At 40.2% G+C, this 25,335-nt stretch overlaps 2 protein-coding genes across 2 annotated transcripts in view; one reads left to right on the top strand and one right to left on the bottom strand.

Moving 5' to 3' along the window:
* Positions 1-261: 261 nt before the first annotated feature.
* Positions 262-1,422, bottom strand: LOC115356241 (5-hydroxytryptamine receptor 1B-like). The gene has a single exon (XM_030047328.1). The coding sequence runs from the start codon at positions 1,420-1,422 to the stop codon at positions 271-273; it is 1,152 nt and encodes a 383-aa protein (XP_029903188.1). The 3' UTR covers positions 262-270.
* A 7,365-nt stretch (positions 1,423-8,787) lies between these two features.
* mei4 (meiosis-specific, MEI4 homolog (S. cerevisiae)) overlaps positions 8,788-25,335 on the top strand; it is a 67,389-nt gene continuing 50,841 nt past the window's right edge. The window contains exons 1-5 of the mRNA XM_030047826.1: positions 8,788-8,827; positions 10,714-10,959; positions 17,946-18,065; positions 18,271-18,713; positions 18,933-19,016. Of these exons, the coding sequence (XP_029903686.1) occupies positions 8,788-8,827; positions 10,714-10,959; positions 17,946-18,065; positions 18,271-18,713; positions 18,933-19,016 (933 nt within the window). The remainder of the gene's footprint in view (positions 8,828-10,713; positions 10,960-17,945; positions 18,066-18,270; positions 18,714-18,932; positions 19,017-25,335) is intronic.

Raw genomic sequence — 25,335 nt, 5'->3', positions numbered from 1 at the left:
GCAGTGGCAGGTCAATACATTTTCACACTCATCTCCAGGACTCATCAGGCAGGAGCCCATCCTGCAGCGGCATTATCATAAACAAAATGGATTTGGACTGCTTGCCCTCTGGCATACTGGAGAATCGAAATATTTGTGCTGCACCTTGAGAGCAGGGAGGTTTGCATGGATTTGACTGATTTCTGGCATTAGAGCAGTCATTGACCAAAAGCTGCTGGGAGGCTGGGGATGCGGGGGATAGGGTAGGGTTTTATGGCTGGTAATCACAGTTCATGCCCTGCAGCATCTAAACCGTATCAGTTTGTGGAAAGCTTGCTTGAAGTCCTCGTTGGACATGGTGTAAATGATGGGGTTGATAAGCGAGTTGAGGTAACCTAACCAGGTGAAAATGTCAAATAACTCCGGGTGGAAGCAGGACTCGCAGACAGGCACTAGTAGAGTGTAAATGAAAAACGGGAGCCAGCATATGATGTAGGCTCCGAGGATTATTCCCAAAGTTTTAGTCGCCTTCCTCTCCCGGGCGGCGGAGATCCGCTTCTTCTCCAGCAGCGCGTCGGACACAGTGACTTTGACTTGGCTCACATTTGCGGACGAGATAGTGTCACAGGAGGAGGTGTCGTTCGTCCCGTAATTTAGCGACGTGTTGGACGCCACAGAACCGGGCGAGTTGGTGATCAAGTGCGCCGAGGTGAGTCTCTTCCCCGGTTTGCTGGGCGATTGCTTCAGGATGCGCTTCCTGGCTTCCACGTATATCCTCCCGTACAGGGCGATGAGGAGCAGCGTGGGGATGTAGAAAGCGCCGAAAGTGGAGTAGATAGTGTAGAAAATGTGATCGGTGTTCACGTTGCAGCTGGTCACCTCCTCCGCTTTCACCTGACGCCAAAAGAAAGGCGGTAGGGAGATGGAGATGGCGATCACCCAGGCGGTGGCGATCATGCCGGCTGCGCGCCCCGGAGTGCGCTTCTTGGAGTACTCCACCGCGTCCGTTATGGCCCAGTAGCGGTCCAGCGCAATTACGCACAGGTGAAGGATGGATGCGGTGCAACACGTTATATCCGACGAGAGCCAGATATCGCAAACGACCTGCCCTAAAGTCCAGGTTTGACTCACCGTGTACAGTGCGCTTATGGGCATCACCAAAATGGACACCAGGAGGTCCGTGACAGCCAGGGAGGCGATCAGAAAGTTGGCCGGAGTGTGTAATTTTCGGGACTGGTAAATGGTGGCGATGACAAAAGCGTTGGATAGTGTTGTGGCGAAAGTTATGAGCGATAAGGTCACGGCTAGACCCGCTTGGAAAGCCAGGTTAGTGTCCTTGGCCTCTCCTTTCGACGTGAAATTGGCATGGGTGTCGTTAGTGGAGATGTTCAACAGCTCTCCGTAGATGACAGGCGTTGGTTTGAGCTGGCTGGCATTCTCCATCCCTCCACCTTGCCCTATCATATCCCCCTGTCATTCAGCTCAAAAGCAAGCCCGGAGAAAACTCTAAAAAGATTCAAATACGCATCCATACCTTGCGCTTCTTCTCTTAATTTGTTTTTTACCCAAGATGTAAGCAGCTCCATCTCTACCGCTGTCCACCGAAAGCGCAGTAGCTCTCCAACATCAGACGAGACATGTTGCCATAATCACCATTTTTTTGCCTCCTCTTCTTCATCTTAGTCACCTCAGCAGCTACATTGCTATTAAATTAAGCAGTCATAAAAAATGGCACGCAAAACAGCATTCCCATCATCCGCCGTTCGTTTGAAGTGACTTGATTGTCATTTTCCCAATCAAATGGCCATCCAAGTGTGGAGAAAAAATGAAAATAGAACTTGTTCGTGCACACAGGCAGGTGTGTTAATCCGCTCTCAGAACCGGAGTGTGATGCGTGGCTCTTCACAAGTTCAGCCTGGTGGAGCCTGACTCTTGGTTTTATACTGGCAAGGCAGAGCACTGATACCAGTTCTCTCTCTCTCTCTCTCTCTCTCTCTCTCTCTCTCTCTCTCTCTCTCTGACACACATGCACAGGCCCTTACACACAAAAACACACACTCGCTCACTGTCTCTCCCTCCCTTTTTTCTTTTTCTCTCTGTACCTCCCCATACTACAAATATCTTCTCATTCAGCTCTTCTCTGTCGCTCTCTCTCTCTCTCTTCCTCTCTCTCCACGCACACTAGTATCTCTCTCTCTCTCTCTCTCTCTCTCTCTCTCTCTCTCTCTCTTTCTCTCTTTCAAACCCCTCTCTCAATCGAACTTCCCCTTACTCTCCCTCTCCCTTTGTTTTTTTTTTTTTACAACAACTCTCTCGCTCTCCCTCTCTCTCTCGCTCTCTCTTTCTCTCTCTCTCTCTCTCCCTCTCTCTCTCTCTCTCTTTACCTCCCCTACTGGAACCCCCCCTCTCTCTCCCTCCCCCTCTCTCTCTATCCATCTCTCCTCCACCTCCCCTACTGGAAACCTCTCTCTCTCTCTCTCTCTCTCTCTCTCTCTCTCTCTCTCTCTCTCTCTCTCTCTCTCTCTCTGAAGTACTTTCATAAAGGCCCACTGCTGGGTCATAATGCCCGAGGGGTTTTCGTCTGGCGAGAGGCTAACTAAGGCTATTATTTCTGACACAGACTAATGAATGAGGCCTGGTGTGCGGAGCGGCTTCAGCACCGCGGACAGCTCCCTGACCTGAAAAGAGCCGCGGCGGCCGGCCTCGTCGTGACAGGGAGCGCGGCGCGGAAGAGGCCGTGTTACGCACAAAAACAATCTAGTTTACCATCATAATTCTGCTGAGGGCTGTAGGTTAGAAACACAGCATCACAGCCAGAGTGCGACATTAGGAAATGCTGGTGTTTTTGATGCTTTTTTTCCTCCCACTGTGGCTGGTCGGTCTGCTCCCATACACCTGTGCCATATGTTAATATATTGGCGCAAATCAACAACCTGCTGTAAATAAGCGCTTGTTTTGGATTAATTTGGGATTCAGAGTTGCATAAAGACAGTCATTCTGGCTAATCCTGAACATTTTCAAACTAACAAAACAAAATACAAGAAAAAGTAAATAAAAGGGGGATGATTTAAAGGTGCACGGTGCAAAATTTCAGTGAAAACCTTATAAAACTAAATTGTCAAAAAATGTCCAGCTGGCCTGTTTCCACAGTTTCCCCATGCAATGTTAATATGGAGCCCCACCCAGGTATGTTAGCAATCTGCCAAAAATAAAGTGCTTGTTTTGGATGAATATCGGGTGCACTCTTGCATAAAGAAAGCGTTTCACTTCTTAAATATTTCATTTCAACAACAGAAGATTAAAGGTACACTAAGTTAAATTGCTGAGGGTTGATTTAAGTGAATACCTTAAGACTCAGTTAATAAAAAAATGTGTAATAAGCATTTTCTTTATCAACGAGTCAGCCCTATGAAAACCATTAGGACTCAACCATTAATTTATGTGCTTATTAAACATTTTTGACAGCTGACATCCATCATTATATAAATTAGACATCGTGCACCTTTAAAGCTACACTTGAAATCTAAAAAAATGAGAACTATATTGACTCAGGCGTGAGATAAATAAAAGACATGGGCCTATAGCCCATGAGACTTGGGCTGACTATGAGAACCATGTAGAGTCATTAATCTTATTAAATGCTGATTCCACACATTAGTCAGCAAAACTTGAAATTTGCTTTGGCAGGTTGATTATTGCAACTTTATGCAAAGGTATGCATGAGATATTGAATTATAATGACCATAATTCATCTGTTTTAATATAAACTGAATGGTGAGACCCTGTGCAATGAAACTTATGTAATCATATGGAAGCAGCCTATATCACATAACAATAAAGTGGCCTTAGCTTATACCAGAGACTTTAGTTTTTGCAAAAGTGTGACCTGTATGTCTTGAGGAGCCCCTTGATTTGGTTCAGGCAAACAAAAGTGAAGCTGTCAGACCTTCTCGCTGTACAGCAGGTGGTGGAAAGACTGAAACGCTCGTGGCAACATCACTTCTGACATGTTTACCTTTTTCAGTAAAGAAAAAAATATATAATAAACTTGACCAGGGAGGCAAAGATCCTCTTTGTGGCAGCAAGCAACGAGGATTAGAAGCACAAGGCGTGAGACAGAAGTTATACCATGGGCACATTTATTTACTGTAAATACATCAAGGTATTGCAATTATTCTGACAAAACTGACTTTAAATTTACCATTTAATTGTTGTTGATGTCTTCTTCTTCTTCTTTATTAATTGTTGTTGATGTGATAATAAGTTTGGGTTACATTGTTCATAATTTTAGTTGTAATTTTTTTGCTAACTCAGGTGATGGTCAGTGCTATACAAGTCAAATTATACTAAGACCTTTATTATTATTATTATTATTATTATTATTATTATTATTAATTTAATTTAATTCCTAGTTCTTTTTTTTCCCCCTTTTTTTTTCTTTGACAAAACCAAACTGTGTCATTTGGTTTTGCTTTAGGTTCAGAGTTCAGACTGAGTAATGTTGGAGTTATGGCCTGACTGTGAACATTTCTTAGCCTTTTATTTTTAAATAAAATCCAATTGTGGTAACATCATAATCACTGATATATATATATATATATATATATATATATATATATTTTTTTTTTTTTTTTTTTTTAATGTAGTTTTGTATTATATATAAAATTGCGGATATAAATATTTCAGATGTAGATTATTTTTATAAGTCACTTTGAACTACATTTTCTAAATGTATTGTTCGCTGTGGTTCATTTTCCTCCAAGGTGAAACAGCGGACTTTCTAAAAACCTCACTGTGAAGTTCTTGGAAACTCTTGTACGTTTAAAATACTGGCACATGTCATCAGGAAATAAGATGAGATCAGCCTTTATTAGTCCCACAATGGGGAAATTCACAGGAAATTTTCAAAATGTTAACAATTTCTACAAAGTCTGCCAGTTTTCAATTAATTAGGCTACCATCAGTTCAAACCATGAATAAAAATAAATGAATGCATACATAAACAAAAACAACAACAACAACAATAATAATAACAATAACAATAACAATAACAATTGTAATAAAAAAATAGCATCTTGGCTTTCTGCCCATCAGCTAGATAACTATAAAGGGGGGAAAAAATCACCATAATATTCTTGTAATACTCCTACACTCTGTGGTGCTCACTATTGAATTTATAGTGACCTTATCACACTTTATGGTATTTTATTTCTGCTATATCTGCTATTGTATCATCATTAAATTTCTATAGATAGTCCCATGTGGTAGACTGCTCAAATGTGAGTTTATGGAGACATTACCTACTGAGTGGTATTTTGTTAAATGTACTATGGTAATATAATTTGCTATGGTATTTATAGAAGCCAGTATCCTTCCAAAAGCCATTAAAATAGCTAATAGTATAGCTGAGTGTAAGCCTATCTGTACTGCTAAAATTACTTTTCCTAAGGGGTTAATTTCAACAAAATATCAAATGCTGTTTCCGTTAAATTGCCTATACCAAAGCCAGGTGTGAGTTGGTATTAATGTTAGTTATTATAAGTCCCACTGGAGTTCTGGACAAGAGATGCCTACAAGTGCTGTGACTGGTCAGAAAATCAGATGGCCTGTTGCCCATTTGCTGAAACAGAGTGAATATAAGCACTAGCCCATCCTGAATAAAAAAAAAAGGGTGTACCTAGTAAAGTTCTCACCTAGCTTTGCCATGGCTTCTTATTATACGCAACTTTGGATTCGTTTCACGGTGTTTTTCTACACCTGCTGTCCAGTTCCTATTTAAACCCATAAAAGCACAATCCCTTGCTCACACAGCGGCGCATACCGCACCCTCCCACACTCCAACTTCTGTCGCTTAACAGCTTGGCCACAGCTCTCATTACAGCCGATGGGAAAGATGCCACCAATGGGCAAAATACACATGAAAAAAATACCACAAAGACAGGGAAATAGAGGAAAAAACTGACTATACAATCTATTTCATAGAAATGTAAATAAATAATCATTCAGGACAGATGTGTAATATGTCCAACTGTTAATGAGGATGAGCAAGGCTATTTTTGGTTGTGCGTAGTCCTGGCAAAGTAAAACTTATACAGTATTAACGTTAGATGAAAGATTAATAGATCACAGTTCATTTTCCCATGAGGGCCGTGACTCCAGGAGACAGTGTTATGGTGCTGAAAAGGAAGAACGAAATCAGGCTCATTCAACTTTATTGTTGGCATTGCAAAGCACTAAGTGATGTATCTGTGGGTATCATATGATTTAGAGTTGCACAGGTGTTATGTTTTCTGTCTGTTTGCCAGCAGGAAATCTCATAAACTTATGAATGGATTTGCACAAAACTTTGTGGACAGGTTAGTCATCAACCAAGAAACAGGTGATTAATGTTTTATGCTGATTTCTCAAAAGCGGGTGTGGTAGTGGGCATTGCTGAGCACAAAAAGACATATATAACCTCCAAACTGACTCATGTAACATAGCAATATTTTATAGAAAGTTTGGTCATGGAGCAAGGAAGAGCTGAAGATGGGGCGTGGCTTTGGGATGGATGTGGGCGTGGTCGTCGTCATCTATCATGAAAAGGTGTAACTGAGGGGCCAATTCATCTCTCTCCTTTGACTTTGTGCGTTTCTCAATACTAAGTTCGTCAAGTTCACACTGGCAAACTTTTGAAGTTGGGACTTGGCGAGGTCGACTAAGGAGTACAGACTTGGAGGACGTTCGGTCATTCTGCAATTGGAACAGCAGCGACTTGATGACTTCTCCATCTCAACTGTCTTGACAATATTTAATTTAACCAGATATCTTGCAGTGTTTATAATAAAAAAAAAAGAGAAATGATATAAACACTACTCTGCCTCCTCCGTTTTCATAAATAAATTCCATTCCATTAATTTAGTTAATTTGATTTAAGTAAATTACAGCCTACAGCTCAGAGAGGTACCACTGATATTATAATAATTACTACAACTCTGCCGTTGGTTAGGGTTAGAACTCATAACTGTAAAATTTATCAATTTTATAGTTATGAGTTCTCTCCTCCGGTGTTGCTGAATTTGGACCGAACTTGGTTAGATGCGAACTTGAATTGGAACTTGGGTCGCGAGTGATGACGTTTCACAAGTACAGACAAGAACGCGAATTGAGAAACTCCATTTGTATTGTGTCAGAGAATCTCTAATATGGGGAGAAGTGCCACTCTCGTCTAACTTCCGGTTCTCGGAAACACGTCTCTGTCCATGTGAGGGTGCTCGCGGGCAAGTGCAGAATGAATGGGAGTCTATGGGGATACACCCCTAAAAATCCACTTTTCTCTGGAAATAATTTTTTGTCTAGTAATTTGAATACTGTTTGCAAAAGGGCGGGCTAAAAAATACACTCAGCTGAATACTGGATTTTTTAATTTCATCTATCTGTTCTAAAAAGCCGTTCAGAAAGTGTGATGACGTCACACATTTCATATCGTGAGAGGTGCTGCTTTACGGCAATCTCCAGAGCCCATCTAGGGAGACCAGACGGAGACACTCGAGACATTTTGGCCAGAGCCCGTCTACACTATATTAGACATTCTCTGTATACACAAATATTAACTTTGATAGAAAAGTTCTCCTTAAGAGCAGTGTTTCCAGATTCACTTGGTCTTCGGGTGCCATCAAGTGGGATCTCTGGTCGTAAACAGCCGCAAAGTCCGTCACTGACCAATCAGCATTCATTAGCAAATGCTAGCGTGTTATGGCCAACAACAGCCCAACCTGTAGGAAATCGAAAGGATATAAGTTCTCGCTAATTTCACTTTTAACCGTAACAGTATTTGCGATTTTTCAACCATAAACAGGTGTAAGAGACAAATTTAGCCTTCTAGCTCCATAGAGCCCCATTCATTCTGCACTCGCCCGCGATCACCCCCAGTGGAATTACGATGGAACTGCAACCAAGTTCGATACAATGGGGGTTAATGGAGAGTGGCAAGGCTCGTCGTAGACGGGCTCTGATTGTGTGAGGACGCCTCCTTCCTCTTCTTCTTCTTCTTCTGCTCCTCCTCCTCCTCCTCCTCCTCCTCCTCCTCCTCCTGTGCCATACCATCTACTATCTACTATCTGTATTTTTTCATTTTTCATATTTATTATTTTCATCAGTATATCTTACATTTCTTACATTTCAACACTTAAACATCTTATATTCTCAGGCCACTTTATTGTATATACTTAGCCCTTACTGTATTTAGTGTATATATTTCACATTTTTAGTCTCTATTGTATATACTTTTAATTTTAATTTTAATTTTTAATTTTATTTTTTTGTTTTTATTGATGATGCTGCTGTAACGTGTGAATTTCCCAGTCTGGGATCAATAAAGTATACCTATCTATCTATCTATCTATCTATCTATCTATCTATCTATCTATCTATCTATCTATCTCCTCCTTCTTTTGACATCCAGATTCGCGTGTTTCTTTCACAGGACCTGGCAACCCTGCCCTCACTTTAAACGGCCGTTAGTCAACGTGGGCGGGTCTTACCCAGAACTCCGGTGGGATTCACAGATAACGCCCACAAACCCAGTGGAAACCACGGCGGCGCTGCGGCGGCATTTTGACGCAGAAATTTAAATTAATCATCATCGGTGTCATCGGTTTCACTGAAGCTCATAAACCAGCGGCCAACCGGGCGACCAAGATGTCAGCCAAGCTTAATTTATAAAAAATATACGATATAAAAAAATATTTGGTAGGTTTAATTTAGGGGCTAGCTAGCTGCCCACCCAAAGTTAGCGCGCCGTTAGCTAGCGATACCTGACTGTTAATGATGGATGTTGAAGCCGAAAAGGAGCCCCAAGCAACAGAAAGTAAGCAAATATTGGCGCTACTAATCCTTATCTTTATTTGAATAGCAGTCAGATAAGTTACTCGGCGATGTAAAAGTGTCTCCAAAGCCGTTTACCCTTCGTTACTGTTTGTAAAAGGTTTGCTTATCGTGTATGCTGGTTTAACGGTCAGTTTCAATATAACGTTAGCCAAGCGGAACAACTGATTGTACCTACGGACTGTGTGTGTGTATATTCGCAAAAAATAGTATGTCTTGGTTTATTTTTCTTTATGCTGTGGATGTGGGTTCTGTTTAGGGTGCCTGAGGGTCTCGGAAAGTAATGAGGCAAGTGTGACAGGGAAGTGCCCGATAATGGAAACTTACTGACCTGGCTGCTAGTTAGCTAAACATATCATGGTATTGCATTCTGCCAGTGGTAGGTTATTTAATTTAGCTGGCTTAAGTCAATTTTATTTCGATTCATTTGACTTTTCTAACTCTCTGGAGAAGGCATATAGTTGAATGAATGAATGAATGAATGAATGAATATGTTTATTTTCGATCACAGCAGCACAACAAATTAAACATAATTAAAGCATTAAAGAGAATGAATATGGCTGGTCGAAAAGGGTTTTCGGCTGAAGCAAAAGCTTATGGCTGCCGAACCCTTGCAATCAATTTCATTTGTTTCCTCCCAAAATCCTTAATAAGAATAAACAAACAAAGCACAGATAAGATAATAATTCCACTGTTTACATTTACATGTAAGTGTGTACCTGAGTGCACATATATACATACAGTACCTGCTAGCTGTCATACAAGAAGCATTCATACCGACATAGATACAGTATCCAAAACACACACTAAACAAAAGGCCAAAACTCTCAATTTTATCAAAGAATAAATTATAAGGCATCTGTAATTTTTTTTTTTTTTTTTTATGATTTTGATCATTTGCTGTTATCAGCATTTTCTATTTTATATTTATCAAATATCTTATTTTTAAACATTGTTTTTAAATGGGCAACATTTTTACTCTCTTTGATATTATTGGGTAAGCTATTCCAAAGCTTCACTCCGCAAACAGATATGCACATACTTTTCAGTGTGGTACGAGCAAACGGCTGTTTTAACTTCCCTCTCCCTCTTAAGTTACAGCCTCCCTCTTTTTCTCCAAACATTTTTTGTATAGCCCTTGGAAGTAGGTTGTGCTTTGCTTTGTACAAAATTTGTGTAGTTTTACAATCCACAAGATCTGAAAATTTCAATACTCTTGATTTGAGAAACAATTGATTTGTATGATCATAAAACCCCACATTATGCACAATTCTTAATGCACGCTTCTGCATGATGTTTAGTTTGTTATGGTTTGTGAACAGGTCAGGTGTAATGACAGTGGTTTTTTATTAACCTGTCTAGTCAGCAAAGGCTTTTAAATTTACAGACTGGTTACAAATGACATGACCTTTCCCTGCGCTGAACGTATTCTGTTAATTCATGAGTGCAGTGTATTGAAAAAGGATGAATTTGTATGCCTTGAGCCAGTTTGTGAACTTTTACACAGAAGGTTCATTCAGTTAATCCTGTGGGAAATAACAAGGTGCACCCAAACACACACACTCACACACACACACACACATACACATACACACACACACACACACACACACACACACACACACACACGAAAGGTGGCCCGCTTGCTTCTAAAAATCGAGTGGTCTGAATAATTATATTGAAAGTTGTTGAGTTTTGAGGAGTGCCAGCCGCTGTGGTCGGTGACAAAGTCAGAGAGTTCATGAATAGTAAATTTGCTGTTCCGCTGTCACTTTATTGCATACAATACCGCATTCAGCGTGGTCCTCAAAGTCCAGAATATTGAACCCCTGAATTTTGTTTGTCGACCTCCTCTCTGCTCTGTTTTAGGAGCAGGCCAGGCGGACTGGCTTATGAAGAAAGCCAGACTGGCCCTGGCAGTGGCTGTAATAAAGAACAAGCCCCCGGGTCAGAGTGGCAGGGAGCACGCCGAGGCTTTGGCCGGCCAGCTGAGGAGCCTGGATGAAGGCTGGAGGAGCAGAGCCCAGGGGCTGCAGCAGGAGGTGCTGAGGCTGCGACAGGAGCTGCTCCTCGCCAAGATGACGCCCAGCACCAGGAGCACCAGGGAAGCAGCAGGTGGGCCCTTGTCCATTCACTTATGGTGACATTAATTGCAAAGAAGTGTTAGTAGAGATGAATGGAACAACAGTAACAACAACAGGGCTGCCGCTTTAGCTTAGACTAATACATAGATTTGCACATATTAGGGACCAATACTCACTTTTGATTAAAAATAGATTATTTGCTGGTCATGTGATTCATCTCTGATATGATGCTTCCTCTCTGACCACAGCTGCAAAGCAATCCTATAGTAAAAATGAATATTCTTTGAACTTGAATTTATTTTAATTGTTCATTTTGGGAAATGCACTCTCCATTTAAAGTTTCCTCTACCACTGAATAGATGGGGAGGGAGGAGCAGATCACCATGCTGCTCACCCTGAGAGAATTTAATTAATATGGGTTTCAGTGGAGAGTGTTCGTGTCACATCATGGACTAAATACTATTTCAGAGGGGTTTTTTTTCATCCTGAGAAGAGGACAGTTCTGGGGAGACACACTAACTTTGAAAGAGCTGATGTAGTCTGGGCTTCAGTGGAAAGTTTTAGTGTCACATGATAGTCTAAATGATTAATAATAATAGTGTCATAATTTATATAGCGCCTTTCAAACCTTAGGTTACAAAGTGCTTCACAAAGACGGGACAGAGTAAAAACAAGCGGAAGCACTGTCACATACAGTTAACAACTAAAGTGCCAAACAAAAAACAGCCATATGGTATTAAAAAAAGGGTAAATGTAATTTCATAAGCCTTTTCACTCTGAGCAGTGTGCAATTCTGGGTAGATGCACTAAATTATTTAATTCGTCATAAAAATGGAAAAATATGAAGATGCTGAATATCCGTGTAAAATGTCAGGCCATCAGCAGCTTCAGTACAAAATGCTAGTGTGAGTTTTTGCCTCCTCTAATCCACACCAACTCATTACTACCTGTGTTATTAGTAAATGTGGTAATAAATAAAAACCACCAAACATGAGGAGCGTAGGAGCTCACACACAGTGCACAACGATGTAGATTGATTAGACACACAGTTCAAGCTCGAGCAAGTGGATGTGCAACAACTTGAATAGATGATTCAGTGACTAAGAAGCACCAGGTCCAAAGCCACTGATTATGTGACCGTTACTACTTTAGATTAGATTAGATCAGATTAGATCAAATGAGATGCAAGTGTGGAGAAATGGGTCATTTCAGCGACCTAGCACAAATGTGGCATAGAACACAGCAGCAGCATGGAAAATATGTGAAATATTGAAAATAATTGAAAGAAGATTGAGGAATGTGCAGCAAATAAAGTGTTCCACCAGATTTAGTGGATGTTTGCAGTCTGCAGATGCACAACAGCACATCATGTACACCTATCCCCAGGGAGTGAAAAATGTGTATTGTTGCTCTGTATGGCATAAATAGAGCACTCTCACCAGTTCATTAATTCACAGTTTTGATAAGCAGAGAAATAATCGCTGTCCACTTGGTAAATGCTGGTAAGTTTTAAGATGTGATTTTGTTGACTCCACCAGACCAGATAACTTTGACTTCCTTTAGGTAGAGCAGTTTTCCCTCTGTAATTTTTTGCAGCTGTGAAACTTAAGGCAAAAATTTTAGTTTTGTTCTGTATCTGTCACTGTTTAAGTTCTGTGTCAGCTTGATGCTGTAGTCCAAACAGCGTTTATTTGTTTTTTAAATTATAAGCTAGGCTACCCTTACTTCTAAAACATTAGTAGCAAGACCAAACAACAATAGTTACTTTAATGTCGCTTTTACTCATGCAGTGGTGGTTATATTCTTGCTGTGCTAGTGCTCTACTCCTAAATGAGTATAGAATAGAGTTATGAAGCTTGGTTAAAGACTGATATGCAGACAAAACACAGTATATCATGATACATGGTTGACACTGTGATACTGGAGCAACAACTGCTTTAGTAAGATATGAAATTATTCATTTTATCACAGCACAATGATACAGTATCCAAAAAAAAAAAAAAAAATCAAACTTAAACTTTTTTTTGGTAATTCTTTAATTGACAGACAGTGACTAATTCATAACTGAGTTGGCTAACACTTGTTTTATAAGTATATTAATAGTAATATTGCAAAATTAAATTAAAAAAGGTTCTCAGTTTGGCTGCATTAACAGGATTCTTTCAACGTCAGATCCTAAAACACACAATGCATAACCATAACCACAAAAATTATATGAACAGAACAACTGCACCTGCTCAAATGTCCAATCAGTGAATTTGGACGTCAACTCCTAGCAGTACCGAGGCTCTGAGAGAGAGGGTGGTGGTGGTGGTGTGCTTGCTGGAAAAAACCTTTAGACATGGCCTTTTTGAAGCCAGTACCTCGTCACATATCTGTGCAAACTCTTTCAGGTGCTTAGTTTTCAGATGTTTTTTTTCAAATTAGTGGTGTAGGAGTGGCACGCTTGTTCTGAATGACATATTTTAGATACCGCTCTCTACTTTGACTGTGTTTCTGTTTCAGCTGAACAGCTGAACCACAGCACTTTTTAGATCTTCTGGAGTGACGGCTACTTTCTCTGCATATGGTTCTTACCAATTTTCCGACATTTTTTAGCACTGTGATGCTGAGCAGTCGTGTGGGTCAGTGTTTTTGTTGTGGTCAGTTAGTTTATAGCGGCAGTGTGCATATGGAGAAAAAAAGAGCAGAGTAGCAGAGAGCAGAATGCAGGGTGCAAGTCAAGATTTTCAGTGCACATTTATTATCATTCGCGCATATTATTACACATTTGAAAGTTAACTTATCAATTCAAATGATATTTTTTTTTGTCATATTGAAAAAACATTAGACTATTGAATGTAGATTTGGCAGCCTTATGATACAATACATCTTGCACTACATGGTTGGTGAAACGATGCAGTATTGGGTCATTCAAGTAAGTACATTGTTGATGCAATACTGTTTCTATTTTAGCTCAACATGTAATCTCAAATAAATACCTTTTTAAGCAGAGGTCATATCCAGAATCAAACCCCCACAGAGTAGTGATTTATTTTTCTTTAATACCTGTGACTGCCTGTCACCTGGAGAGCCTATCCAACCCACCCAGTGCAATTTCATAATTATCCAAACCCGCCCACCACCCACTCGCTACCTGAAGGTAAAAAAAAAAAAAAAAAAAAAGACAGGCAATCAGGCCATTGTTGTTTGATTTCTCTGAATGCCTGTAATACAGATGCTGTGTTGCAGAAAACAGAAAATAGGAATGGAGGAGCTTATGATGGCACTGGCAGAATAAGGAATTGGTTATGTTAATTTCTTTGGAATTTAATCTATAATGTGGTTGAGTTTTGACCTGCACCAAGCCACCAAATACTGCCCTTTTCCCTCCATCTGAACTTGCAAGTCTGCGGATAAACTTGTGTACACAGAATAGCTATATTATTCATCACATGCACCCTGAAATCAAGCAGACTCAGTAATCAGCCTAAGACACCTTTGCAGCATAATTTCAAGTAAAACCTCATTTGGAAGCAAAACTCTACTTAGTGTCAGTCCCCAGACCTTTAAACACTGTGTGCCCACCAGCGACATTTGTTCCTGGAAATACACATATGTTCCTAAATTTGCAAATTAGAGGGTGCAGGACAGAAATTTGGGAGCACACTCTATGAAAATAATCACTAATGATGATGCCCATCTGTACTTTGACTTGAGAGTTGCAACCCGATTATTTCTCGAAGTAGGATGAATCGATTTTTTTTAGAGGCACGTCCATGAAATTTTACTGCTGAAAAAGCCTGATTGGTTTTCTGTTCACTGTCACATGTTAACTCACAACCAGGCATATTCAAAAAATGGCATATGTTCTCTTGGGGTAGGAGTGTGCCTGCCATGAATGGTAATTGGCACTGCAGAATGCCCATATAGGAAGTTGGAAAGCTGTTTTCCCAGCCTAAAGTTGCATTGAACTAATGAGCCTCCCTGTCATTAATGAGGCTTGGCGTCATGAAGAAACAGGGAAACAAGGCCTTTCAAATGTGCAAAACCAATGGAGGATTTCTAGTAGGGATGGGAACGTGTACAAAAAATACTAAACGTGTACACGCGCCATTTAATTGCGTGTACACGTGTCTTCAGAGTTGGTTGATTTTTACTGCTATACAACCGCTAGAGGGCGCTGTCACCATTCAAATAACACAGTCGCAACAGCAACCGCAATTAAGTTAATTGCTTCGCTTCATGGCTTGTCACATTTTCTGGATATGAAATCCTATATGCTAACTTGCTGTTGTCGTCCTCCACTCGCACCTGCACTGACGCCGGGCTCTGTCCCCAGGCTGTTAGGGTGTTTCCACCACAGGTGGTTTAACAGTGAGCCTGTGCTGCTACCCTTAAAGGCTAAAGCGGCTTTCACATAGCACGCGGTTTGGGCCGCGCTCTGCGCTGGGTTAGTATTGGGGTTATTTAAAAATTATCAACTTGGGCACAGTGCACACAGGCGGTGGCGCCAGCCTCGCGCTGCGTTCAGCTTGGCACAGACCGGTGCGCCCTTGCGCCCCGCGATCACATACACAATGAATGGCTGCGGCGGCCGAGGTCTGCGCCGTGCGTGCTATTTGAAAACCGCATAATTCAGTGTCACACAGTGTACACTTGACAGTGTTTCCACTTACATTTCTTTGAAACAACTGCCAAACAGTGCTTCTATTTTTTGGTGGATGCCATTGCATCTCGTGAGTGAACTTAAAGTCAGGTAATAAAAAAAAAAAAAAAAAAAAAAAAAACGTACACGGTTAGTGGTTTTTTCTAAACGTTTATGATTGGCTAACCGTGTACACGTGTACACGTTTACAAGTCCCACCCCTAATTTCTAGCACTTGAGCTGAACTGTGCGAATAGCAACATAAATAATTGCAGTTTAATTATGACAGTAATTGGATGACATGAAGTTTACTCCTAATTGTACAACTTAAATCCGATTATTTTGAGGTGCGGGTGTTGAATATGTGTATACTGACTGATTTTGGTGGAGGAGAATAATTGCTGTATCTCTCAGCTAATGCAGGTTGTTCGATGTTGATGATGCTTGTTGACATAAGGCAGAGGGTTCCTTATTTATTCCTGCCAATGAGAAATGTAGTCCTAATCCCTTGACATCTGTGGATTTAGTTTGATAAGGTGTCTAAAGAAAACCATTATTTTAAAAATGGAATCATAACAGGGTTAATATGTGAGGCAGCACAGACTAATACATAACATTATAGAAGGGAGCACAATAGTTTATACAATACCAGATAGTAAGTTGGTAAAGTAACAAGGTCATTATTCATTATTTCATATTTCATTTACAAACAACAAACCAAAACCTGCAAGAGAACACAGAATTGATTGTGAGAAATATGTACGTAAATATAAAATATATGTATAGCTCTGTATCTATATGCCGCTCATTATAATTATGATTTATTTAGATTTAAGCCTTCATTGCCAATCTTTAAATGTATCTGAATGTTCGGTAATTAATAGTTACTAGGCGGGTGCACTTGCAGTAGTAGATCCCTGAAATCCCCAGGTGGTCAGGAAAGGGTTTCCATTACTTACAGAACCCATTATCTCCATTTCTCATCATAAGATGGCGTTTGGACGCCTCATAGAAAATACTTTTAAAGGCCTCCATATGTCGTTATATGACCTAGGGAGGCTTTTCCTTAATCCACTGAGACAGAACACATTTTCTTGCCAGAAGCACAAGCTTTTCAATAGAATATGCTGTCCAGGTGACAAGGGGAACCACAGGTAAGCTTAATAGAAATAGATCTGGTTCTGCTTTCACCTCCAGGTGGAAAATGAAGCTAAGCTCTTCGGATGTATTTACCAGAATCTACTTTTACAATGCCAGAAAAGATGATAATATGCCCTCATCTTTTTCTGGCATTTCACGCACAGGGCAAGGCCTGGGGATTGTCTTTAAGAAAGTAAGGCATGTGCTGCAATCTATGCAGAATCGTGAACTGTCTGCCTTTGAGCCTTTTACATAAAAATGTTTTCCCTGCAGTCTTTATGTTAGATGAAACCTCTTCTCCAGACTAGAGCCTCATGTCTCTTTCTCCCATACAATATTTTTATGAGCTTATCCATGTCAAGCAGGTAGGGGAAGTGTAGCCTTTCATAAAAAAGCAGTAGGATTTTTTTCAGAGCTATGTGATTAGTTAAAACTGAAGGGAGGAATCAGCGCTTAAGTGGTTGATTCATTGTGAAGTTGAGCTTGGATTGTATGAAGTGCCTCACCTGAAGGAAGCCAAAGAACTGACTTTGTAGAATGTTACTGTATTTGATCACTGGCCATTCTGGTCCCCAAGGTTGCTTTTTAAAATAAGGTGAATAAAACATTCCCTCTTAAGTGCCCCCGTGACCACAGGGATGATGGTGGAAATAATTAACTGTAATTATGTACTTATGTTATGACTTTGTATTAGTATGATTATCATTAATACTTTATTCTATCATAACTACCAAAATTGAAGCTATCTCGCCACCATGCCTCCCCATCTTCACATTAACAGCTGTAGTGTAAAGGTTGGTGCCCTTGTGCCCTACAGCCCTTTCTTAATTGGAGTATAACCTGATCTCATTTGAGTTTCTATCAAGGAAAACCTTTGACTGACTTGCAAGTGACCATGCCTGCATTATCAAGCAGAGGCAGTAGCCAGCTAAACTTGATGCATATTCTTTATGTTTTTCAAAAGACCTGGTATGGGCTACAGTAGTTTGAGCAAGTTGGTGTGCAAAGCAAGAGTAAATTTGGGACAGTCTTGATATGTAATGACTACCACAGGTGCAAATATTCGTTAGTGAATATAGCATTCCAAATTCTCATTTTGTCATTTTAACCTTAAACCAGCCAGAGGTGAATCTGGGCCTCTGTCTGCAGTGTTAAGTCCTCGGTTATTTTATTGATAGCTTAACATGTATAAAGTCATCAAGTAAGTCCAATTTGATCATGTCACATCTGATTTTTGTGTAATCCTGCAGGTGATGATGACAACATGAACAACTTCTCACAGGACCTGATTGGTAAAGTGAGGGAGCCATCCAGTTTAGACCTGGACTCGGGCTGCAGCACAGAGACTCTGCTTCCCACTCCAGATGCTGGTAAGCCATGCCAATATTTATATCATATTACATACCTCTATCTGCTCGGTCATCATATCTACATTACTAATGATTGTTTATTGAAAGTTTTGTCATAAGTGTCTGATGAAAAGTGTGGTCATCCCCACAGTGTCGTCACAATATCGATATCAAGGTATTCAGTCATATTGTGATATTTTGTTTTGTCCATATTTCCCATCTCCAGATGCCAGTGCACCCAGAATACGACAGCCAGTTTGTCCAGCTGATACCTCTGGCCCTCCACCGCCGTTTTCCTCCACTGAGAACCTTGGTCCTGAGGGAAAAGCCATGCTTCTCCATATGCAGTTTCTTCAGAGCCTGTGTGGCCTCCGCTGGGCAGAAGGAAAGGATGGCGGCCTGGAGGCGGCATGGCTCAGCTCTGATGAGCATGCAGGCTCAGTGCTGGTGGATTCTGTGTGCCAGCTGCTCGACTCAGTGGTGGCAGCATGTAGGGATGCCCCGCCGCTGCCCCCCAGTGCCCTCCTCCTGCAGGCCTGCCAGGTTGCAGCCCGGGCCTCTGACCTCTGTTGTTCACAGAATCAACCATCTGCCAAGTTGAAGACACATGTGGAAGAATCGCTGAGGGAACTAACTGGGATGTTGCTACACTGCGATCAGCTGAACAAGGTAATGTGACACAGGAGAGAGGGAGTTTTTATATGCACACATTATTTTTCGTAATATCCACTTAACTGCCATCCCAACTTGAAAACGCACCAAGAAGGAAAACGCATCTAGCCTTCTGTTCTCAGGTGTGTAACGAAACACACCGATACTGTGTTAGGGTTAGCATCCTTTCATATTTGTACATCTAAAAAAAGGGAGACTTATATGCTTACATCAAAGGTCCAGAACATCCAGCCTCCTGGCTTTTTCCGGTTCTGCTTGCGGTGCTTCCGTGTCCTGTTCGAGCCCAGCATCAGGGTCAAGGTCAGGACCTTGACATCTCATAACAAAAACATCAATAAAGCATGTTAATTTAACAGTTAAATTCTTCATTTTTTATATTACAATATTAATAAAATTATTCAGATACATTTTAAATTATGCATTTTGTATGGGCCTCATAGGATGTCCTAAAATTTGAAATAGGAAGTAGGAAATCTAGGACTGTCAGCCAGGTTATGCTTAAATAATGACTTTACACTAATTAAGATAATTAGTCTGAAGTCTTACATTTGCACCTCATTTAGATGTCACATAGTCCTCCTGTTATCTGTTGTATGAAATGTGCAATTCTTAATTTGTACAATTAATACCATTGTATTAAGATTTTTCCATTTCTCACTTCCTGATTTAGCAGAGCAAAACATTAAAGTACAGTAAAAATACAATCCAAATCTGCCTCTATAGATTCCACTGCTGCCTCCCAACACCCAGAGTCAGCTCTAAACAGGATTTAAAATACTGCATTGCTCAATCTGGCCAAAGCCTGTGTTTTCACTTATCCTATTTGAGTTTTGTAATTGGAAGTGGAGCTTGTCTGTGTAACTCTAAATGGCAAAATATTTCAAAATCAACTTTTTTTTTTTTTTGTTGTAAACAACAGCGTGTTATTGCTTCCTTGTTTAACACCATGGCACTGTTCAACAGCAAGCAAGCTGTGCAATGTGCCATCACAATAGATAGGGCTTAATAACTTATTACCCCATGAAATGACATTAAGAATTTTTCAGTATCCTACATCAACAGCAGCTTTAACCTTCATTCAGAGCCCACTGACACATAACAAACACTAATAAAATGGTCATTACCGTTGCACCTGATTGTGAAAGTCACTCAACCACTCACACATGTCAGTTTCATGGCATGGCATGACCACGTGGGATATGGAGATGAAAGTGAACATGGGGTAGTCTCATGTGGCTTGTACTTTAAGGTCTGAAAATGTTTTACCCAAGTAAGATGGTTGCAGTTTCCTCTCTGTGGTAAATTCCCTCTATGTTAGTCCTTATACCTGTGAAATTTTTTTTTTTAAACCAGTGTAACATGGTGTTTTATGAATGTCAGTAAAAGCGATGACAGCGCTGAATAGCCTGTAAAATAATGTAAATTTAATGAGGGAATTTCCATTAACACTGCACCAATCTGTCACTTAGAATCTTTAATGCCTCCACAGAGACGAGTTGTTCTATACCACCAGTTACTTAGCCAGACAGCCAATCACAATGATTAATATTCAGATGAGGAATGTCATCACTTGAAATCATTACTTTATCTTATCTTTATAGGGGGCATAATCACCATAATCCCATAAGTGATGAATAAAACATGCTAGAATTGTTAGCCATGTTCCATGTTCCTGACGTAAGATCAAGACAAGTGAATATATTTCTCCTCCATAGGTAGGATTTCACAGGGCTACACATGCTTTTGTTTTTTTTGTTTTTGAAGGTTTTTGAAGATTTAGCTTCGAGGATTCTTGAACTTGCTGAAATCTTTAGTTGTGTTTCAGTATAAATTTAGATGAATTAAATAACATGGCTTGACACTGACATTTCCCTGGTGGCTCAAGTGTATTTTCTCATTGCTGCAGGCTGATTTTTTTAGTATCTGGTCAGTTTGGTTTTAAAATTAAATGACCAAATAACTGTCTTGCTGGAAGATGCTTTCTTCTTGCAGTCACGATGCGGCATGATTGTTCTACTAATATAGCAACATAAATGCAGTGCTGCGTTGCTTTCATGAAAAAGAAAAAAAAAAATCACTCCAGACAGCCTGTATCTGCACTCGTCTTAGTATGGCTTTAAATACTACTACTAATTTGTTTTCATTGTCAGTGATCTGCAATATAACCCAGCTGTCAGATAAAATTTAATTTCCACATACGTTTAATGCCAGATGCCTTTTGGTGAAATCAGTCCAAAGACCATACGGACAATATTTTACTGCATATGTTAAACTTTTCAACAAAACAGTCGGCTGAGGAATAGGAGAAATGCTTAATTTTTAATGTCTGCCAGGTGTAGCTGGGGGAGATTATGTTTTCATTCCTGTGTTTCTGTGTGCCTGTCTGCAGCTCATCTCGGAAACTACCAGCTCTATCAATCTAAAACTTTCTTTGCACAGTTACGACTGTTCGATGAAAAACCTCTTGTGATTGCAGCGATTCAAAACCTTTGCAAAACATTTTTTTACTACTTCTGCTCCCTCTCTTCATTCACTGTCTAGCTCGCTTGACCACATTGCTCTCTTCCTCTCCTCTGCTTTCACATACTTCTGGGTTGCACAGCCATTCTTTCGTTTCACTCACTTTTGTCGCTTGCTCATTTATTATCCTTTTGCGGCCATTTTCACACCATGGATAGGGGAAAAATCCAGGGCATACGTTACTTTTTTTGGGTGAATTTAGATACTGCTGACAAGGACATCAACAGATCATCGAACAGACACACAGAAACAAAACCACTGTAAAATGTGTTCGAGTGCATGTTCAAATAGGTTACACAGCCTGATGATTCATGACTGTAAAAGGAAAAAAAAAAAGACGAGAACAACAGCCACCGTTGTTTCATGTGTCGGACTGGCAAATGTAATTGTCTGTTGAAATTGAAAGAATACGTAGTTAATTATCCACTTTATTTTAGTGTTTTTACTGAAACTGCTGACTTTGCTTTTCACCCAATCCCACCCTCCACACACATGGGTGTGCACTTTTCAGTTTCAGACTCTCTCTGCACACACACCGGCACCCCGCCCCACCTCTCCCTCCCTATATGTGTTTGCTCTGTTGAGTTTATTCGCCATCAGTGGAATTATAAACTTGCCCAAAAAAACAACTCGCATCTGGGATTTTATTCACCTGCGATTCTGTTTTCACAACAGCAGGTGAGCTGCGTGTTGGGAAGGCTTGTTGTTCATGACACATCGAAACCAATGTGCTATTGAATGACACTTCCTTTGTCCAATACTCTGTAGTAGTGAGGCATTCAAGGTACCATAAAGGTGTCAAATTTTGATATCCAGCTCTACTAATATGTTTAAGACTGTGTGTGTCTGGCAAACGAAAGTGTTGGTTACATGTTGACGGTGACCACAGGGTCCATCATAATCGATGGCCTGATGGCCCAGGGCCAGTAAAATTTTATGTTGAGCAAGTTGATTGACCAGTCACTTGCCCTTCCAGGCCATTGACAGCCAATCAGAGTTATGGGCAAGTCCCTTCAGACATGGCCTTTCTCGTCCTAGAGTCATTCATCCATCATTTTCAGTGCCTCCGGAACTTGGAAAAAAAAAAAGTCTGTAAAAGAAACCAAGGAGGCTACAAAAAGAAAGAGGGCCTTTCTACTTCCGTGTAAGCAAAAATACTCTACTGGGTGGAAAACAGTGACTGTGGTATCAGCTATCAAATTGTTTATATTGATCCAGTTATCACTGGAACATGAAAGTACACCAAAGAACAAAACAGTAGCCCCATATAGAAAACACATTGGCAATAACTGTTTTTTAAGTGTTATTGTTTTAGAATGGGTTTCGCACTTGATAAGATACAACTTTATAGTGTAATTACATATGAAATGAACAGTGAAAGCGCTACTGCTGTTTGTTACATGGTCCCTCCCCAACATTTCAATGTGCCTAGAGTATCTCGACAGATTAGCATAGAGATTTTTAGTTTGTAGTCCAAAATTCTGTGTGTGTCACATCTCATAAATGTCCCATGAAAGCCATAAACGTCAGCAGAATATTAATAGCTTGCTTTTTGCTTCACCTACCAGCCTTTTTGCAACTCAACAAGAGGCATCTCAATGGCTGAAAATACCCCCAAATTAAACTTGACAAGCTGCACTTTAACCTTACTGTCAACTGTGTCATTTCACATCTGACATTAAGAGCACAGAGCCAAACAACAGCATGTCACTGCCCGAATATGGGTGGATATCACTGTAGGAGTTGACCTTACATGTGTATTTTCAGAGCAACATTAAGTCATTCATGCATATTTTTACCCTTAAAGTTTCCTGCCACAGTCAGAGTTTTCCATGTAGCTAATCTACTTTTACCCATCCGTGCTCATGCCCCTCATTAAAACTTAACATCTTCCAACTCGCTGAGTAATGACACTGAGTTTGAGGCGCACCCGCTGATGAAGCCTCCATATTTCTGACATTCAGTGACCAATCGCTCTGCCAGTCAGACTGATTGTTCAAGACAATTGAGATATGGAGGCTAGGTCAGAGATGAGGGCAGTGGTAATTATAATACTGGAAAGGCGTCTGACTAAATCAAGGACTGTCAGAGAAAACCAGAGATGGTGAGATGATTCTAAAACAATTATGTAACACTGGACTAATCTATTAAACACGCTGATCAAGACCAATTTTTCTTATTTATAATGGGATGAGATTGTCTTGGATGTGGTGTCTTCATAAAAGATTGACTAGGTCCGCACTGTGGTTCCCAGTGATTGAAGATGTGAAGGAATGCACTGTTTTAGTAATATTTCAGTGAAAATGGGGTTTTCCACTGCTAAATGAAATCATACCACTATTAAAACTACTAAAATAACTCCTCCCAGTGCAACAAATACACAGTAATAATGATGACAGATGAGACATAAAATTGCTGAACTTAAATGAACATTTATTTAACAGTAATGTTATTGTCTTCTTTATCTCCGTTTGCTTACATAGATCTGCACTCTGTCTGCAGTGCACCTATTTTAAATTTGAAAAAGCATCAATTAAATGTCTAAAGTGTTTTAATGCACTTAAGAAAAGCAGATATCAGCAGACAGTGGTATCTCTTTGTTTCTGAGAGAGAACAAAAGTTTGTAAATTTACATAAAAAATAAAAAACATTGTTAGTGCCCACAGTAGCACCCAGCAGCTTCTCTTTATTTTTAGTCCCAATGAACATTTATTTAATACCAATGTATTATTCACTTGAACAAAAACATTTGAAAATTAAAAAAATGTGCATTGTCTGTGTGTACTTAATTAGATCTGTACTCTGCACTCTACTAAAAAAAAAAAAAATATCGGCCTGGTGAGCACAGACCCCGGCCAGATATCACCTGGATTATTTGGCTGAGCGATTAATCGGTCTCTCTCTACTCAGAATCTCTTCTCAAAATTGTATGACCTCTGAATAACAAGTGGTTACCTGCCAAGAGGGCTGGCGAGAAGACAAATTTTACCAGCCAAAGCCAACAACTTATCAGCGTTTGACTGGTGGCATTTTCCCAACCTGTCTAACAGGGTTCAGTTGATTTCCAAATCTAGGACATCTTGCCTGAATAATGAATAAATCAATGTGCTGCATATTGAAAACCGTAAAGTGTCTCCTCTTAAAAGCAGTTGTGTGAAATCCTGTTACTGTCAGACTAGTAGTTGTAGTGCAGTCTTGCAGCCAGAGTGGCAAACATCTTAATCATCTGACAGTAGTTGGAAAATCCCATAATTAACCAGTCAGTGCCAGTTATCAACCAATGGCATTTTAGAATTGAATAAAATGGAACAGGACTTGTGAACAATGTTTATTTACCTGCCAAAGTTGGTGGTGTGGACAAATTTAGCAGCACCAGCAACACCTCACCTGCATTTTGCTGGCCTCGGGTGGTGGTTTCCCCCCTCCGGCTTAGCTCTGGGCCTGGGAGGGTGGCTCTCATCCAGCTACAGTGCTGTCCCTAGACATCTAGGGGCCCTAGGCAAAGAAATCATTTTGGGGGCCTACGCGTTTTACCATGAATAGATTAAGGGGGGTCTGAGAGATAAAAAGACTTTATTCCACCTGCTGAACAAAATTCACTTTAGATCTTTTTATTTTTCATTTTAGTGCTTATTTTTTGGGGGGTGATTTTCTTATATTATTACTTTTATGTAGTCATGTATTTACTTATTATATTTCTGTAATGATAATATAGTTTTATGGTCATTTTTCTTACTAGTTTTGCTAATCTTCTGCTAATTTTATGGTTAATTGATTTGCTAATTTGCAGGTATTTTCTTGATAATCTGCTTGTTTCTTTTCCCCCATGTTTTGAAAGAAGTCAAGTGAATTTGAATAGGTTTTAAAGGGTTAACTGAGCTTTCAATAAATAAGTAAGTAAGTAACTAAATAAATCTGATCTGTGTGGCTATCTGTATCGAGGAAGGCAGGTTCTTAGACATTGATTCCTGATCTGTTCTTGTGGGCACTGGACAATGCAGTGTGGATATAACTGGACGACTCCGTTCAGTTATATCCACATTGAATTGCTGAGTTACAACAAGGGCTGCGCAGATTAGAGGGGAGTGTACCCATACAA

This window comes from Myripristis murdjan, chromosome 24 (assembly GCF_902150065.1).
Source record: "Myripristis murdjan chromosome 24, fMyrMur1.1, whole genome shotgun sequence".
In the NCBI taxonomy this organism is placed as follows: domain Eukaryota; kingdom Metazoa; phylum Chordata; class Actinopteri; order Holocentriformes; family Holocentridae; genus Myripristis; species Myripristis murdjan.
The sequence above is the reverse complement of the archived record's forward strand: the minus strand, read 5'-3'. Positions and strand labels throughout refer to the sequence as shown.